Source organism: Perognathus longimembris, unplaced genomic scaffold (assembly GCF_023159225.1).
Source record: "Perognathus longimembris pacificus isolate PPM17 unplaced genomic scaffold, ASM2315922v1 HiC_scaffold_5346, whole genome shotgun sequence".
NCBI lineage: Eukaryota > Metazoa > Chordata > Mammalia > Rodentia > Heteromyidae > Perognathus > Perognathus longimembris.
Genome location: NW_025960763.1, coordinates 241,250 through 259,293, shown reverse-complemented (window position 1 = coordinate 259,293; position 18,044 = coordinate 241,250). Strand labels below are relative to the sequence as shown.

The window sequence follows — 18,044 nt, the reverse complement described above, 5'->3', positions numbered from 1 at the left end:
GCCACACGCAGGTGACCAATGAAGATACAACACTTACAGAGCATGCTAGGCTACACGCAGGTGGCCAATGGAGTTACAGTCTGTCTCATAGTATCTGTTTGAACCAACCTATCATTCTAGTTAGAATAGGCGCATGGATTTGGCGGGGCTCACATGATGCAGGTGGATATGCCTACTCATAGGAGGGCATGGCTTTAACCTTGAACGTTCCTTGAACTTTCCATGCTTCAGGTGGTCAAGCAGTTTACACAATCTTATCACAACAAAGGGGAACTTCCCTGGATAGGGTGGGGGAGATCTTAGTGAAGATGGAGTTGGCTTCTGTTCTAATCTGAGCTGGAGTCAACCTGAAGCTCCTCCACAGGTAATGATGGCACTGGCCAGATCTGACCACCCTATTACAGGTTCCTTGAAGCGTTTTCCAACAGAATAGGTCCCATGAATTAGATCCTCCATACAGAGGATGTCATATTTACCAAGTGATAGAACAATCAAATTACTATCTGTTAAGGCAATTCGCTTCTTATCGATTTTGCCATAACCACGCTTGTAGATGAGCTCATTCACTGACTTCAGGTTTGGGCTACCTCCATCCAATATGTGGTTCCACAATCCTCAGCATATGAATTGAAGCCTTGTTGAGCTTCACAAAGGTACCATTGAAGATCTGGTGAAGGGGAAGAAGCTGCAACACCTTATGGACTTTTGGACTCACACCATTGAAACCTCTGAGTCTGATGACAAATGCCATGTTAGGTTCTGCAGGTACGTAGAAGTTGCCCGTTTTTCTAGCCATTCTAGCCTTTCTGATCTCAGTTCTGTACACTTGCCCGTATTCCCTGTGATAGTGCTTGCCCTTCTCATAGATGAGCTTTCTCCTGGCCTTTTGAAGCATCTTTTCAGCACATTTCTTTTTCAGGCGCTTTCTTTTCAGCTCAGGGAAATTCCTTCGCTTTTTCTTACGGGTTTCTGGCAAAGCAAGAACCTTCTTTTTCTTCTTTTAGGCACCCTCCCTGGTTCCAGCCAGAAAAGAGGAAGTTCCTGTTTAACTTCTTAATTAACTTCAACCCTTTTTCTGGTACTTCTCCTAAACTAAAACATGTAAAGTGAGTGGCCTTCCTCATTGCTTTCTTTTATGTAGGTCAGCAGTTCTAGTTCAAGCTGTTTTGGCTCCTGTTATTCAACTTAGGTTTGCCCTTCCGAGGCCTTGTCTAAGCCTGCTGTTTCTAGGGGACTCAAAAAAAAGGGGGGGGGGGGAACTCCCCTACGTCTTTCACTTGGTTTCCACACTGCACCCTCTAGGGCAGGGGTCTATGACTAGATTAGTTCTTTTTCACACTGGTTATTGTTGAGATACAGCCTTGCTTCTTACCTAGGTCAGCCTGCACCCTGGTATTCCTATTATATATTTCTTGAAGTATCCAGGATGACAGATGTGATCCAAGATGCTGAGGGGTTTTGTTGTTGTTGTTGTTAAGGTAGAGTCTTAGGATATTGTTTGTGTCAAGACTCACCTCTCACTGCAACCATCCAAATCTCAGCGTCCTACATGGATGAGATGATGGCATACTCTACCCCATCCAGCTAGTACTTGAGATGGAGTCTTATGAACTGTTTACCTGGGCTGGCCTTAAACCTGAATCCTCCTGATTGAACCTTGCAAGTGTGAAACCCGATTAAACCTCTTGGGTTGAGCCATGCACCCTTCATGGATAAAACCATGTAGATATTATTATTATTATTATTATTATTATTATTACTACTATTATCAGTGAGTTGTGGGGTTTGAACTCAGACTGGGTACTCTCCCTGAGCACATATGCTGAAGGATAATACTGTAGTTTATGTAACTGTTATGTAGAATCCCTTGTCTGTCTGTGTGTCTGTGTGTCTGTGTGTCTGTCTGTCTCCCTCTCTCTCTCTCTGCAGGCTGCAGGATTTGAATTCAGGGCCTGGTGCTTGCTTAAATTGCCTCTTCTCCTGGCACTCTACCACTTGAGCCATGCCTCCAGCCCAGGCTTTTTGCATTTGTTGTTTTGTTTGAGCTCCTTAGCTTAAGACTAGTGCTGCACTATTTGAGTCATAGCTCCACCTCTGTTTTCAGGTGGTTATTTGTTGATAAGTGTTTCTTGACTTTCCTGCTGGGCCGGCTTCTAGCTGTGATTTTCAGATGTCAGCCTCCTGGGTAGCTAGGTTTACAGACATAGGCCACCAGCATCCTACACAAATGTTTATTTTTTTAAATTACTAAATTATTATATAATAAAGGCATTCTGTAAGAATCTATATGAAATTGACACAAAAAGGTGGTGGGGGGCATGGGAGTATCTCAAAAGTGATACCTCTGCAAGACCATGAGTTTGTTGTCTGAACCTAAAATAAAGTTATAGAAAATTTTAATGTAGTTATGAAGGCCTAATGATCTGTCACTGTTAGTTCAGTAAGCAAGTAATGATAAGGAAAGGTACCATTGCTGTCTAATTAACAGTACATGAACTACCAGAAGATGATGTTTTCACCCTATTTTACAGGAATTACAGTTAACTTTTCTTCATTACCTAATGAACTGTATAAATATAATGAGCACAAATATTAAACTTGGAAATAAAGTTCAATATTTAGCACAAAAACAAAGTGTTATTACTTGTTGGAGCTTCACATAGGTACCTGAAAAAATTTTAACTTCAAATATAGTTAGACTGAGCATCTTGAGATAAAGAAGAGTAGACTAGAAAGATCTGTCATGTGGAAAATGGGGATTACAGAGATCTGAAGAAATCCACCATGTTTGATATGGACCAGGAGACATGGTGGCAGGTCAAGCCGTAAATCTGTTTTAACTGCTAGTTCCTAAATGTAATGCAAGATGTCATACTTTGGGGACAAAAGCATGACAGACTCAGTATGAGACCTGACCCCTTGCACAATATCAGCAGGTTGACCTAAAGATGGTTTAGTTGATGATCAACTAAAATGAAGTATGCGTTGGAGAAAAAAGTTTCACAATTTTTAATTTTATTGAATTACTATAGTTTATTGTTTGTTAAATTACCATATACATCATTCATTGTGGTGATTCAAATGTAGGTAAACAACTCTCTATGTGTATGTGTGAGTGGGTTTTTCTGTGTTGAGTGGCCTAGTACTAAAGATACAATTTCTCTTATTCTTGTAGATATTCAGACTTACTGCTATTCTTTTAGTTAATTTCTTTCCTTTTCCTGGGCTTTGAACTCAGGGCCTGAGGGCTGTTCCTGAACTTCTTTAGCTCAAGGCTAGCACTCTACCACTCGAGCCATAGCATCACTTTTGGCCTTTTCTAGTAGGTTATTGGAAATAACCTACTAGAAAGTGTCACAGGCTTTCCTGGTATGGCTGGCTTCGAACAGCAGTCCTCAGATCTCAGCCTCCTGTGTAGGTAGGATTACAGGTATGAGCCACGATTGCTTGGCTTTCTTGAGTTAGATTTGACAGGAGTAGTGTTCATAGAAACTTGAACATTTTTTCCATCTAGTTTACCTAACTTGCACATAATTGTTATAATTCTTTCTCTCTCTCTCTCTGTCTTCAGGTACCAGGATTTGAATGTAGGCCTTTTTGCTTGCTGAAATTGATTACTCCACTGGCTCTCTACCATTTGATCCCAGACTTTGTGTTGTTGTTTTTGTGTCAGTCTGTTATGCCCAGATATGGGGGTCCGGAAAGACTACCAGGGAGCCTAAAGCCAATGTAATCACATGAGAGTCTTTATGGCAAGCTCGAGCCTGGACTCACGATCCTCACCGAAGCAGTGGATCTGAATCGAGGAACATTCCATGTGTCACATCATCACACAGCAAATTATGTCACACAGCGGGAATATCATAATACAACATAGCAACTGGCAGCAATTCATTTTGTATCGTGGGAAAGTTATAAAATAATTCTTAAGAATGATTGGCCTAATCAATGGCAGGAACGGGCCTGGTGCAGGTGTTTGGCTAGCTTATGGGGTTCAAAATGATGGGTTAAGACAAATGATCTGTGTCGCAAGGGTGTCACCTGAGTCATCCTTAACTTGAGGGGAAATCTGTAACTTCAGTATTTCCTGTTATTTCTTGATTACTGGTTATTATGAGAGTTTCACTGCCCAAAGGGGTTATTGACCCTTCTCCTGGAATCTCTGCACTTCTATACTTTGTCACAGGGGCAGGTTTAAGGTCTTAAGCACACACCTGCTGGGAGTGGGCCTTATTTCTCAGAAGTGGCTACTCTCATTTATAAGGGACACAACACATTAACCATGTTTCCAAAACACAAAACACACAGGTCACACTTCAGTACATTTCCTTTGTGTCACAATGGCTAAAGCATTCGAACTTTAACTGACCTCTGGTCAAATGAAGTCTGTCTGGCTAGCTTCATTAGTTTAGACTGCATTTTGTTCAGGCTCCTCACATTGATATGTTCTGCAGTTATTCCAGGAAGCTTCAGGGCCTGGTCAGGCCCAAGCTACAATGTGGAGGTGCAACGGCTGCTCAGGTTCTTCAAGTCCACGGGTTTGAATGCAGAGCCTGGGTGCTGTGCATGAGCTTTTAGGCTCAAAGCAAGCTCTCTACCATTTGAACCACAGCTTCACTTCCAGCTTTTTGGTAGTTAATGCGAGAGTCTCAGAAGCTTTTCTTCCTGTGCTGGCTTCAAACAAGGATCCTCAGATCTCAGCCTCCTGAACAGCTAAAGTTACAGACATGAGCCACAAGTGCCCTGTTTGTTGGTTATTTCGGAGGTGGAGTCTTGTGGACTTATATGCTTGTTCTGGCTTTAAACCGTGATTCTCTTAAGCTCAGCCTCCTGAGTAGCTAGGACTACAGCTCTGGGCCACCATTTCCTGGCTCTCTTTTCATTTCTATACTACTCTATTTTATTTCTGCACTACTCTACTTCATTTCTGCAATCCCATTTCTGATTCAGCTATTGAAGTCTTCTGGTTTTTCCTTTGCCAGTCTAAAAAAAAGTATTGTCCATTTTTTGGTCTTTTCAAATGTCCATCATTTGACTTCAATGATTTTCTTTTCTATCACTCTTTCTTCATCTTGCATTTATATGTATACTCTTCTTTGTCTTCATATTGTATTTACCTTGCTATTACTTTTTCTTTGCCAGTCCTGGGGATTGAACTCTGGGCTTGAGCACTGTCCCTGAGCGTGTTTTGCTCAAGGTTAGCACTCTACCACTTGAGCCTCTTCTGGATTTTTCTCTTTATGTGGTACTGAAGAACTGAATCCAGGGCTTCATGCATGCTAGGCACATTCCCGGCCCCCTTGCTATTACTTTTATTGCTATGTAAGGAGCATAGATAGGTGTAGTATTTTTGGTTTTTCCCTTTTGAACATAAGGGTCTGTATAAATTTCCCTCTCACCACAGAACTGATTTCAATTTTCATATACAGAGTCTCCTTAGTATTAGGCAAAACGATTATGCTGTGTACAGAATGAGAGTTACATTCAGGATTTCTATATCCTGTGTATCTAATAAAGTCAAATGGCTGGAATAAGTGAGTATGTGCAAAGCTTACAAAGCTACTGGAGAACCATTAAAAAGACCATTGTAAAACATCTCTGAGCCTTGATTATTTGCACATTGTGAAGAAGCACATAGTACTTCAACTTGGGATAGCCTTTTTCCCCTTTTTTGGGGGGGTGTTGGGAGGGACTGAGGAGGCTTGAACAGCCCTGGCTGCTGTCTCTGAGCCACAGTCCCACTTTGGGCTTTTGTGAGTGGTTTATTAAATATAAGAGACTCACAGACTTGGCTTTGAACCATAGTCCTCAGATCTCAGCCTGCTGGTAGCTAGTATTACAAGTGTGAGCCTCAAGTGCCCACTTTTTTTTTTTTATTAACATAGTGCTTTGCTAAGGAAAGAAATTACATCTTTGACACAAAAGAAAAAAAAATTCCCTAAAATTCTCCAAAACCATTTGCTCAGTTTCACAGTCTTATACTATAGATTTTATTTACCGCTCCTCTCTCCTAACAAGACTACCTTCAAAAATTTCCCCATATTCCCTGAACTTCCTTAACCATGAAGTCTCCTCTGTTGGAAGTCGTTGTGAAAGTTGTGTGGGGCTCATGAGTATACACAATTCAACCGTGTTTGTCACAAGGAAACTCTTTTTGTGAAATGCATACTACATTTTAGTTCAACATTGACTAGATCATTTTTAGGTAGATCTGCTGACATTATGCATGAGGTTAGACCTCATACTGACTCTGTCATACTTTTAGGACAAAGATGGAATTCTGGGCTGGTCCCACGTTACATTTAGGCATCAGCAGTTACACAGGTTACTGCTTGACCTGCCGCTATGTTTCTTGGTCCATGTCAAACATGGTGGATTTCTTCAGATCTCTGAAATCCCCATGTCCCCCAAGAGAGATCTGTCTAGACTGCTCTTTACCTTAGGATGCTGGGTCTAAATATGTTTGGAGTTAATATGTTTTCAGATACTCATGTGAAACATCAACAAGTAATAACATTTTGTTTTTCTACTAACTATTGAACTTTATTTCCAAGATTAATATTTTTTTTCTTTTCTCTGGTTATGAAGCTTGAACTCTGGGCCTGGGTACTGTCCCTGAGCTCTTCACCTCAAGGTTAGCACTCTATCACTTGAGCCACAGAGTTGCTTCCAGTTTTCTGGTGATTCTTTGGAGATAAGAGTCTCACAGACTTTCTTGCCTAGGTTGGCTTTCAACTATGACCCTCAGATCTCAGCCTCCTGAGTAGCTAGGATTACAGGCGTGAGCCAACACCACCAGGCTTCCAAGTTTAATATTTCCACTCATTACATTCACTCAGCACACTTCCTTATGTGATGAAGAAAAATTAATTGTAAGTCCTGTAAAATAGGGTGAAAACCTTCATCTTCTTATTACTGCTTGGTTAATTCTTGTTACTGCTAATTAAACAGCAATTTTTACCTTTCTTTATTTATTATTGACTTAGTGAACTAGCACTAAAAGATTAAGCCTCAATAACGACATTGAGATTTTCTATAACTTTATTTTATTTGAGGTTCTGGCAGCAAAATCAGGGTTCTGTGTAGGCAAGTACTTCATTCCTAAGATACTGCCATTGCCCTCTTTTTGTCAGTTTCACATGGATTCTTACAGAATTCCTTTTATTATATACTCATTTAAAAATTTAAAAATTATGTCTGGCTGTGGTATCTTACACTGGTAATCGTAGGTACTCAGGAGGCTGAGATCTGAGGATCATGGTTCAAAGCTAGCCCAACCTAGAAAGTCCAAGAGAAACTTATCTCCAATTAACCACCAGGAAACCAGAAGTAGGACTGTGTAGCACGCTAGCCTTTAGATAAAGGAGCCAAGGGATAGTGCTCAGCCCCTGAGTTCAAACCCGTGGCTTATTACTACTACTGCTACTACTAATGGTTTAAATCAAAGACTGACCCAAGATGGATTCAGTGGCTCACACCTGTAAGACTGAATCAGGAAGATTGAGGATCAAGGCCACTCCAGGTAAACTATTCATAAGAGTCCATTTCAAGTGCTAGCTGGGTGTGATGGTGTACGCCATTTCCTCATACACTATGTCAACAACAACAAAAACACCTCAGCATCTTGGTACACATCTGTTATTCCAGATATTCTGAAACACATAATAGGAGTATTAGGGTGCAGGCTGACCTGGGTAAAAATAACCACAGTAAAATGTCGAGCATGTTTCTCTAGGAGTAGAACCTTGCTTGCCCAAGAGGGTTCAGAGGGCAGCGTGCAAATGTCAGTGCTACAAAAAAGAAAACTATGATGCAAATGTAAAATCTGATGTAATGTTCATATGATTTCAGGTACTCATGTGAAACATCTACAAGTAATAACATTAGTTTTGGGGCTAACTATTGAACTTTATTTCCACGTTTAATATTTCCACTCCTTACACTTGCTCAGCAAAATACATTAGGTAATGGAAAAAAATGAAGTGTAAGTCCTGTAAAATAGGGTGAAAATATTCATCTTCTGTTTCCTCTGTTACTGCTAAAAGACAGCAACTGTACTTTTTGCTATTATTTGCTTAGCGAACTAACAATAAAAGATCTCTAGGCCTTCAAAACTACATTGAAATTTTCCATAACTTTATTTCTTTGAGGTTCAGGCAACAAACTTGGGGGTGTTGCATAGGCAAGTACTTAACTGCTACAATACTCTTATGCCCCTCTTTGTGCAGATTCTTTTTTTTTTTTGAGAAACAAGTAATATCTTATTCCAAATATACATATTATATGTTTATGCACTTGCATTTTATCACACTTAACCACATGACAAATTTTACTAAATTTAAATAAATATTTACTTAACTATTTTTTAGAAATATTTAATATCTGAATTTAAAGTTAAGAGCTAAAAATGATCTGAAAAACTAATAATTAGCTATAATATGATTTGGTTAGGTTTTATTGTCAGGTAAAATATCTCTTAGAGTTACCAATTTGTCTGATTAAATAATTTTAAGAATTTTCACAAATGATAATTACCAATGACAAATATGTATTTATTGGTTAGAGTATCATAAAATTTTTGTTCTAATTAGAAGTAACTATTATACTGACTGAACCTAAGTGTTTTTTTTTTTTTTTTTTTTTTAACTTGCAAAACTGTTTGGTGTAAATGAACTGAACACCTCAGGGGGGGAAAGGGGAGGGGGGAGGGGGGTATGAGGGACAAGGTAACAAACAGTACAAGAAATGTATCCAATGCCTAACGTATGAAACTGTAACCTCTCTGTACATCAGTTTTATAATAAAAACTTAAAAAAAAAAGACAGCTGAATCAGACCTTTCTTTACAACTTCTTTTTTCAAAATTCAACATCTAACCCGACAGAGGTGGTCACCTGAAGCCCAAATGAGCTAAAGCAACTGAACATTCTCAAAATGTCTGCCTTCTTACCATGCAACAGGATGAAGCCAGGAATGGGGGATGTAGGAACGGGTCGGAATAGACAGGAGTTCTTTGCTCCCCACCCCCTCACCTGCCCTCAGCCATAAACCAACTCTTGCTTTTGGAAGGAGGAGGGCAACTGGTGTGTTGTGATCTGGACCTGGGCTCCATTGTTTATTCTGGAGAGGGGTCGGGGAGGCAACAGCCTGTCTGGAGAGATAGCAGTAGTGGTTCCTGAACCTCAGTTTCCAGGGGATTGTGCTGGGCTAGCACTTAATCCTGTTGTTTTCCAGGTAGGTTTGCACCTGGGCTCCCCACATGGCGTGCACAGCCTGAGGGAGGCGCCCTACAGAGCCGGCACAGGGGAAGGAGCCCGGGACCAGCCAGGCCCCAGTCAGCTGAAACACTCCATGCTGGCTCTCACCCGCTCCATCTCATGCAGGAAGCTGTAGAACTGAGGCAAGGTTAATTCTATAGACACATTTTCAGTTTGGTTCCCTTTCTTGACCACCAATTTTAGTTGTAAAAAAAATACTTCCTACTTTCTCCAATTCACTACTCCCTGATGTTACTCCAAACCTCCATTCCATATCGATAAGCTGGTTAATCATCAGGGTCTGGCCGATGGCCCTTTGTGCCAGGGTGGGTGCACTGAGCTTCCACTTTTCAGCAAAGTAAGTGGCTTTCTCCTCACTAAGACCCAGAGTTGTGAGATCTGCCTGAACCTGCTCTGCAGTGAGGCTCTTCTTCAAGGCACCATTTGGCACCAGGAGGAGACTCTTCACGAGGCTTTTGAGGGGCCCAAGACTGATCTGATTGGTTGTGGCAAATTCAGAGAGCCGAGCCAGAAACTGTTCCACCTCTTTGGGCTCAGTGAGGAAGTGGAAAAGCACGTCGGTCAGGTCTGAGAACTGCGGCCGCGCTGCACTTCCGCAACCGCACTTTCGCCACGGCCGCCGTCGCCGGCCCCGGGACCGCGGGCTGCGCTGGGCTGGTCGTCACTGCAGGATGAACTTCCCGGGGACCCTGGATTTAGCGCTCCTCTGAAGCCCGATTTCACTGTAAAATGACACCTGGGGTGGCGGCTTACATGTGTCCACCCCCACAGGAACCTATTAGAGCACAGCCTGGAGCGCAGGCAGGCAGGCAGGCAGGCGGTCCTGGTCGTAAGTTGGCATCCAGGAATGCCCAAAAATGTTCGCGGTTAGCGTATATTGCTTGTGCAATTGTGCCGTCGCACTGAGCTGTCTGTCTGTCTGTCTGTCATCTATACATCTATTTTTAGCAATGCTGGGGATTGATCCTAGGGCTCTGCGCTGGTCCCTGGAGAGCCAGAGCAGTGGGTTACACACTCCCACGGGCACTCGAACCTAAGTTTTAAAGTAATTGAGATGATCCTTTAATACTTTCAAAATATTCTTTACCATTTATTACAAATGAAATAGGATGTAAGAACCACCAAACAGTGTTTGAATGTTTCTGTTTTTGTTTTTTTGTGGACAATAGGCTTGTCAAGATGTATAGTACCATAAAAGACCAGTTATGTAGTAAAATCACAACATATTATTTAAAGTTACAATCTTGAGTTCAAGCCTCAGGACTGACAAAAAAAAGACATATGGACAGAAAAGTACAAGATCTTAATGTATCTGTATCAGAATTAAATACTAACAGAAACACTGTAGACTGAGAAGGAAACACTATCATTACCTAAACTTCAATTTTAAAAGATATATCTTATTATTGTACTAGTAAACAAGCATAATCTGAATTTACCCTGGCAGTTTCAAAAAAGAGATCAGAATATGCCAAGATATGATTGGTGATGCCTGTCATCTTATCTATTCAGGAGGCTGAGAGTTGAGGATTTCAGTTTGAGGCCAGGTTGAGCAGATACACTTATGAAAAACTTTTTACCTACAATTAACCACCTAAAAGCCAAAAGTGGAAGCATGGCTCAAGGAATAGAATATCAACCTGTTTTTATGTTTTGTCTTTGTTTTTGTTTTCCCAGTCCTGGGGCTTGATCAGAGCTTGAGCACTGTTCCTGCTTCTTTTTGCTCAAGGCTAGCACTCTACCACTTGAGCCACAGCACCACTTCTGGCTTTTTCTGTAATGTGGTGCTGAGGAATCCACCCCAGGGCTTCATGTACATGAGGTAAGCACTATACCACTAGACCATATTTCCAGCCTCAAGGAACATTATTTTTTATAATAAAGGAAATCATCTTAGATGAAAAGATAATGTTTTTAAGGCAACAGTTAATTATAAGTAATGTGGGGAAAAGTGCAATGTCTTAATGTATCCACAACAGAATTTAATAAGAGAGACATACGGTAGACTAAAAAGGAAGCACAGATATTGCATAAACTTCAATTTGTAAAGTTACATCTTATTATTTTATTAGCAAGCAAGAGTAATTTGCATTATTCAACCAGTTTAACAAAAGAAATCAAAAGAAGCCCAGTGTGGCTGGCTGCTGCTTGTCATTGGAGCCACTCAGGAGGCTGAGGGTTGAGAACTATAATTTGAAGGCAGCCTGAGCAGACAAACCTACTAGACCTTTTAACCACAGTTGACCACTCAGTAGCCAGAAGTGGAAGTGTGGCTGAAGGACCAGAACACCAACCTTCAGAGAAAAATTACACAAGAGACTGAGGCCTATGCTTTAAACCCTTGATCCGGAGATTCCCACATTGCCGTAGTTTCTGAATTCTCAACCCTTTGCAGTGACTCATGGAGAACTAGGGCTCTCTATTTCTCAAACCATAAAAAAAATTCTCAAAGATGAAGAAGAAAAGATTGAATTAGGTGAGTTCTGTTCATTCATTTACCTAGATGAATTTGCCGATGAAATAGTTTCTGCTATAAAAGATTCATATCAGAAGGAATCTCCTAAACTAAACCCTAGTGGGTCCCACTTGTAATCCTACCAGCTCAGGAGGCTGAGATGTGAAGATCCAGGTTTGAATGGAGTCCTGGCAGGAAACTCTATGAGACACTAACCTCCGAATAACCACCAGGAAAAACTGGAAGGAAGGATTGCTGTGGCTCAAGTGGTAGATTGTTATCCTTGAGCAAAAAGGAGGCAGTGATAGTGCTCAGGCCTTGAGTCCAAGCCCCAGGACTGGCAAAAAAAAAAAAATTGCTAAGACTCTATCTCATCAAAGAAACCTCAAATCTTGGTTCATGTCCATCAAACCAAGTTTTGAAGAAACAGATAATGGACATTTTGGGGTTCAGGCTCACTTTGGTAAAAGCAAGTCTCTATCTAAAAAATAATCAGAGTATAAAAGAACTAGAGCATTTCTCTAGTAGTAGAGCCGCCTTCCCTGTGTAAAGTCTAAATCCCAGTGCTGCAAAACCAAGAGTATGGTTGAATCAAATTATGAAAATAATTTTCTTTTTGCTGCAGAAATGAAACACTTGAGTGATGCGAGTATCACTGCTGATGAGCACAAAGGGGCTCAGTACTGAGAAGCCTGTACCCAGGGGACACAGAAATGTCCATCAGCCAGAGGTTTGGCTTCCTACGTAGACCAACACAAAGAGTGCAAATGGCAGAGAGGCAGTAAGAGAAGACAAACATGCTCAGCAGGGTCAGGATGGTGTGTGTGGCCCTGGTCTCATGGTCAGGTCTTCGGGAAGAAAAAGGATTGTGAATGTGTCGAACCCTCTCCATGTGTCCTTGCAGGAAAAGGACCATGGAGACACTGGCCCAGATCATGAAAACCAAGCATATAACATCATTGGAAACAAATAAGACTAGATGTAATGAAGATGCAAACGGTTCTGGTGGGCCTGTGGAGCAGTATTTATAATGCATGTGCAGAGAAACATTTTGTTTGTGTCTTGTGCCAGTCACGTTCAGAGGCACATAAGCATTTACCAGGAGCTGCAGGATCCAGAAGAGATAGCCACGGAAACCAATGCATTTGTGGAATCTAGTACTGTTCTTCCCCCTAGGATTTCTAGTGCAAAGCGTTGTGACCTGGAAGCCACTCAGAAGGCAGGTGATATTAAGAGAAACCCCTCTGGCTACTCTGAATGAATACAAAAGAATTTTACATCCAGTATCATCCAGGAAGTACTTCCATCCAAAACCTGCCATTGTGTTAGGGATCCCTCTGGATAAAACAACCAAGTTGTTGGCAAAGACCAGATGGTTGAGGATGGGGTCTGTGGGCCTCACCTTCTGTCCAGTGAGCAGGGTGTAGCTGTAAATACAAAGGAGAAAGGAGTTTCCCAGGACCCCTGCTGCAGTTGGAATGAGGAAGACAACCCCCATTTCCAAGTTGCCTTGTGTCATCACTTCCATGTCTAGGGAATAATGGATTTTATTGAGACAAAATAAAGTGGATAGAAACAAATAATTATAAACATGATAGATAGCTGGGGGCTGGTGACTCATGTTTGTTTTTCTAGCTCTTCTGGAGGCTGAGATCTACGAATCATGGTTCAATATCTGAGGATCAGCGTTCCAATCAGCCCACGAAGAAAAGGGTCATGAAATACTTCTCTGGAATTAACCACTCAAAAACCAGAAGTTGGTGTGTGTCTCAAAGTGGTTGAGTGCTAGCCTTGGGCAAAAGAACTCACAAAGCACACCAGCTTTTGTTCAAGCCCCATCACCATCCAAAAAAGAAAAAAAAAAGTATCCAAGCCAGTCACCAGTAATCCTAGTCACCTGGGAGCCTGAGATCTGATGATCATGGTTCAAAGTCAGCCTAGGCAAGAGGTCTGTGAGACTCTGATCCTCATTTGAAATAATGATGCGGTGTCTATCCGGTGCCATATTGTCCAAGTGGTAGAGAAATTTGAAGTCCCACCCCTAGGTGGTGGGCTGCCTGAATTCCTACAGGCAGAGACATGGATTGGACATTAAGTTACTAGACCTGTCAGTCCTGTGCCTTGAGCTTGTGAGAGTCTGGAGCTCCCTGTGACCTTGTCCCCTGACCCTGACCTGCTCAGGCACCATTATGCGATGCCTGCTGGCTCCTGGCTCTCCTCTGGTCACCATGGAGTCCCACATCAGCTCTGCATTTGAGATGATCTGGATTGATGGTATTATGTTTTAGGTCTTTGTTTCCTTGCTTGTTCTCATGGCTCAGTTTTCTAACACTGATTAAGTATATTTGAGGCACTGCAAATCATTGGGACAGGCATCCACCTGCCTTTGATAAGTCTACGATAAAAGGCCCACTTTACTTTCTCAGAATGTGGCTTCTCTATCTCCTACAACTGAGTTCCCACACAAGACATTAAACTGCTGCAAAATACAGAAGTGGTACTGTGTCTCAAAGGGTAGTGCAGTAGCCTTGAGCACAACGAGAAACAGGAACAGCACCCATGCCCTATGTTCAAGCCCCCAAACTGACAAAAAAGAAAAAGAATTACAAGAAATGTTATTTTAGTTAATAGCATGATTACTGATATACACAAATACTTGATATAACAAGCCTAGAAGGAACATTATTCCTTTTCACTTTCACTTGTTTTTTTTGGTGGGGCCCAGGTGTTGTCCCTAAAATCTCTTTGCTCATGGCTAGTGCTCTCCCACTCTGAGTCACAGCTGTACTTCTGGTTTTATGGTGGTGAATCAAAGATAAGAATCTGATGGACTTTCCTGCCCTGGCTGGCTTTGAACTACAATCCTCAGATCTCAGCCTCCTGATTAGCTAGGATTACAGGTGTGAGTACAAGTAACATCATTTCTTATGATAAAAGACACTATCTTAGATAAAACAGGTAAAAATTTGTAAAACAACACTTAGTTATAAGAATTATGGAAAAAAAAGGATAATGTCTTAATGTATCCACACCATCATTAAATGACAACGGAGACATAGTTTATAGTGAGAAGAGCACAGAAGTATTGCACAGACTTCAATTGAAAAAAGTTATATCTTGTTAGTATACTAGCAAGAAAATACAGTCTGAATTTACAATAGCACTTTCAAAGCAGAACTATAACGAAGCCAGGTGCTCCTGGCTGATACCTATCATCCTAGCTACTCAGGAGGCTGAGAGACAAGGATTACTGTTTGAAGCCAGCCTGAGCAGACAAATCTACGAGACTTTGTATCTACAATTAACCACCCCAAATGCAGAAGAGGAAGTGTGGCTCAAGTGACAGAACCCCAGCCTTGAGTGAAAAATTAAGCCAGAGACAGAGGTCCTGAGTTCAAGCCCATAAACTGGAGATCTCACTTTGCCCTGGTTTCCAAATGCTCCAGCGTCTTGAATGAATCGAGGACAACTAGGGCTCTCAAGCTCTGATCATAAACAACTCCCAAAGATGCAGAAAAGCATCCATTAAGTGCCTCTGCTGTGTCCATAGATATATTTGCTGATGAATTAGAGTTTCTGGCTAAAAATTTTTATTTGAAAAGAAATCTCCTAAAACAGATAGCATGGACTTGTGCCTATAATCTAACAACTCACCATACTGAGTTCTCATGATGGAGGTTTGAAGCCAGTCCAGGCAGGAAAGTCCAGGAGACATTTATCTCCCAATACCCACCAAGAAGACTGCAAGTGGTCCTGTGGCTCAAATGGTAGAGCACTAGCCTTGAGGAAAAAAGCACAGTGATAGCCTCCAGGCCCTGAGTTCCAGATCCACGACTGAAAATAAATAAATAAAAGAATCTCCTTAAGTAAGATAAGTGCAACCACAATGAGAGAAAAGGCAGAGAGAGAGGGAACAATCTAAGGAAATTGTCTGGGATGTGAACAACGAGGCAAGGCGGTTTCAGTTAGAGTCAAATAGCTTCTTACATTATTGTCATAATTTGTCATGTCACTAATTATTCCTTTGAACAATCTCTTCCAATGTTTATCTTCAAATAATATGTGATTAAATGCAGGCAGAAATCACAAGGAGACATTACTAATGACAAAAAATATAGTATTAGATCATTTCAGCAGAGAATTCTCTACCCCCAAACACAGAAAGCTGTGTGGTCTCCAGGATATGAAGAGATGTGGAGCTGCACCAACACTGCTGTAGGGGCCTGTGACCCTGACCAAACATTTTTCCTTAACATAAAAGACATGGCACATCCTAACTCCCCACAGCTCAAATATTTCACAGAGAAGTTATTTCTCCATTTTCTTTCTGTTATTTCTCCTGTCTGTCCTGCAGTCACTGTGGTGTTCCTTTTCAGCTGTCTATGGGTGTTGATCTGGATTGTTGGAATTGTTTTGCTGCTCTTTCTTTCCTCTCCTCTCATGCCTCAATTTTCTTTTTCTCTTTTTCAATTAAACTTTTTCTTTATTGTCGAAGTGTGGTACAGAGGGGTTACAGATTCATATGTAAGGCAGTGAGTACATTTCTTGTTCAGTTTGTTACCTCCTCCCTCGTTTCCACCCACCTGCCCCCTTTTACTCTCCCCCCGAGTTGTGCAGTTGATTTATACCAAATGGTTTTGTAAATATTGCTTTTGGAATGGTTTGTCTTTTTGTCCTTTGTCTTTCCATTTTGGTATTCCCTTTACCTTCCCCAGTTCCAGTACCCATATAAACAGTATCCAGGGTATTCGGATGAGATATAGTGGTAGCAGGAATACAACCACAGGAAGGGAATACAAGAGAAACAAAAATAAATAAAACAATCAATCATGGCTCAATTTTCTGACAGTGTTCAGTGTTTTCCAGGGGTTGCAGGTCTTTGTGACAGGAATCCCCTGCACTCTGGCTCTTCAAAAAGATTCCTTGTTCTCTCAATGTGTGGCTTCTGTGTTTCCTCACTGAGATATTTTACAACATGCTGAGTAAATGTAATGAGTTGAAATACTAAACTTGGAAATAAAGTTCAATATCTACTACAAAAACTACATGTTATTACTAGTCTTTTTAAATAGGCACCTGAAAACATACTAACTTCAAACACATTTTGCAATGGCATCATGAGATAAATGAGAGTCATCCAGAATGATCTCTCACTTGGAAGATGTGGATTTCAGAATCTGAAGAAATCCACCATGTTTGACATGGACCAGGAGACACAGTGGCAGGTTAATTAGTAACCTCTGTAACTGCTGATGCCTAAATATAATGCAAGGCCAGGTCAGTATTCCATATTTGTCCTAAAAGTATGACAGACTCAATAGGAGGCCTGACCTTATGCACAACATGAACAGTCCTCCAGAAGATTACTTAGTTGATGTTGAACCAAAAAGTAGTATATACTTCAAAAGTTTTAATTTTATTAAATGACTAGAAACTGTTCCTACAACACACATCATTTGAATGTGGTGATTCAAATGTAGGTGATTATGCGTATGAGAGACTGTGTGTGTTTGAGTGTGTGCAGATAACAGTCTTTCAGACTTTGTGTCTAGGCTGGCTTTTAGCCACATCCCCACATCTCAAGACTCCTTACTAGTTAAGATCACATTCTTGAGCCACAGACACTCATTTTCTTTTTCATTTTCCTTTTCTTTTTAACTTAATGCTTTGCTAATGAAAGAAATTGCATCTTGGAGACAAAAGAAACAAATCACCCAAAAATCACCAAATCCATATGCTTAGTTTCACACTCTTATACAATAAATTTCCTTTTCCTCTATTCATTATAAATGAGATCATCTTTAAAAGTTTCTGCATATTCCCTGGACTTGCTTTCCCATATAGGCTCATCTCTTGGAATTTTTTGTGAAAGTTTAGCGGTGCTCATGAGTATTCACAATTCACCAGTGTTTGTCACAAGGAAACTCTGTTCCCCATGCACACACTGTCACTGCACTTCCAGGTGACACGATGATCACGTCCACAAAGGAGATGAGATCATGCAATCCTGAGCCTTCATCTGGGGCTTCCGTGGGTGAGTATATACACTGTGACTCCTGCCTCTTCTCCTCTTGTCCTGACAGCAAATTCCTACTGGGTCAGCAGCTATTCTTTTCAGGTAAGTGACAGTACTAAATGTAACTCATGTCAGAAAATGCAAAAGTATCTTCTCTGTAAAATGTTTTGCTGTGGGGGGTTAGAATGTGGCCCATGTCTTTTATTGTTAGGAAAAATGTGTGTTGAGAGACCCAGGCCTCTCTCCCCCCTTGGCTAGCAGTCTTGTTGCAGTGCCACATGTCTTCATATCCTGGA

General features: G+C 41.1%; 1 protein-coding gene and 2 pseudogenes across 1 annotated transcript; all 3 read right to left on the bottom strand.

The window, feature by feature from the left end:
- Positions 1–342: 342 nt before the first annotated feature.
- Positions 343–910, bottom strand: LOC125345150 (annotated as a pseudogene).
- An 8,138-nt stretch (positions 911–9,048) lies between these two features.
- On the bottom strand, positions 9,049–11,680 carry LOC125345149 (annotated as a pseudogene).
- Positions 11,681–12,384: 704 nt separating this feature from the next.
- On the bottom strand, positions 12,385–13,260 carry LOC125345148 (vomeronasal type-1 receptor 1-like). The gene has a single exon (XM_048337380.1). The coding sequence runs from the start codon at positions 13,258–13,260 to the stop codon at positions 12,385–12,387; it is 876 nt and encodes a 291-aa protein (XP_048193337.1).
- Between the last annotated feature and the right edge of the window lie 4,784 nt (positions 13,261–18,044).

Bases quoted from the DNA above. Each gene is read 5' to 3' on its own strand.
- LOC125345148 (XM_048337380.1), bottom strand. From the start codon at position 13,260: ATGGAAGTGATGACACAAGGCAACTTGGAAATGGGGGTTGTCTTCCTC.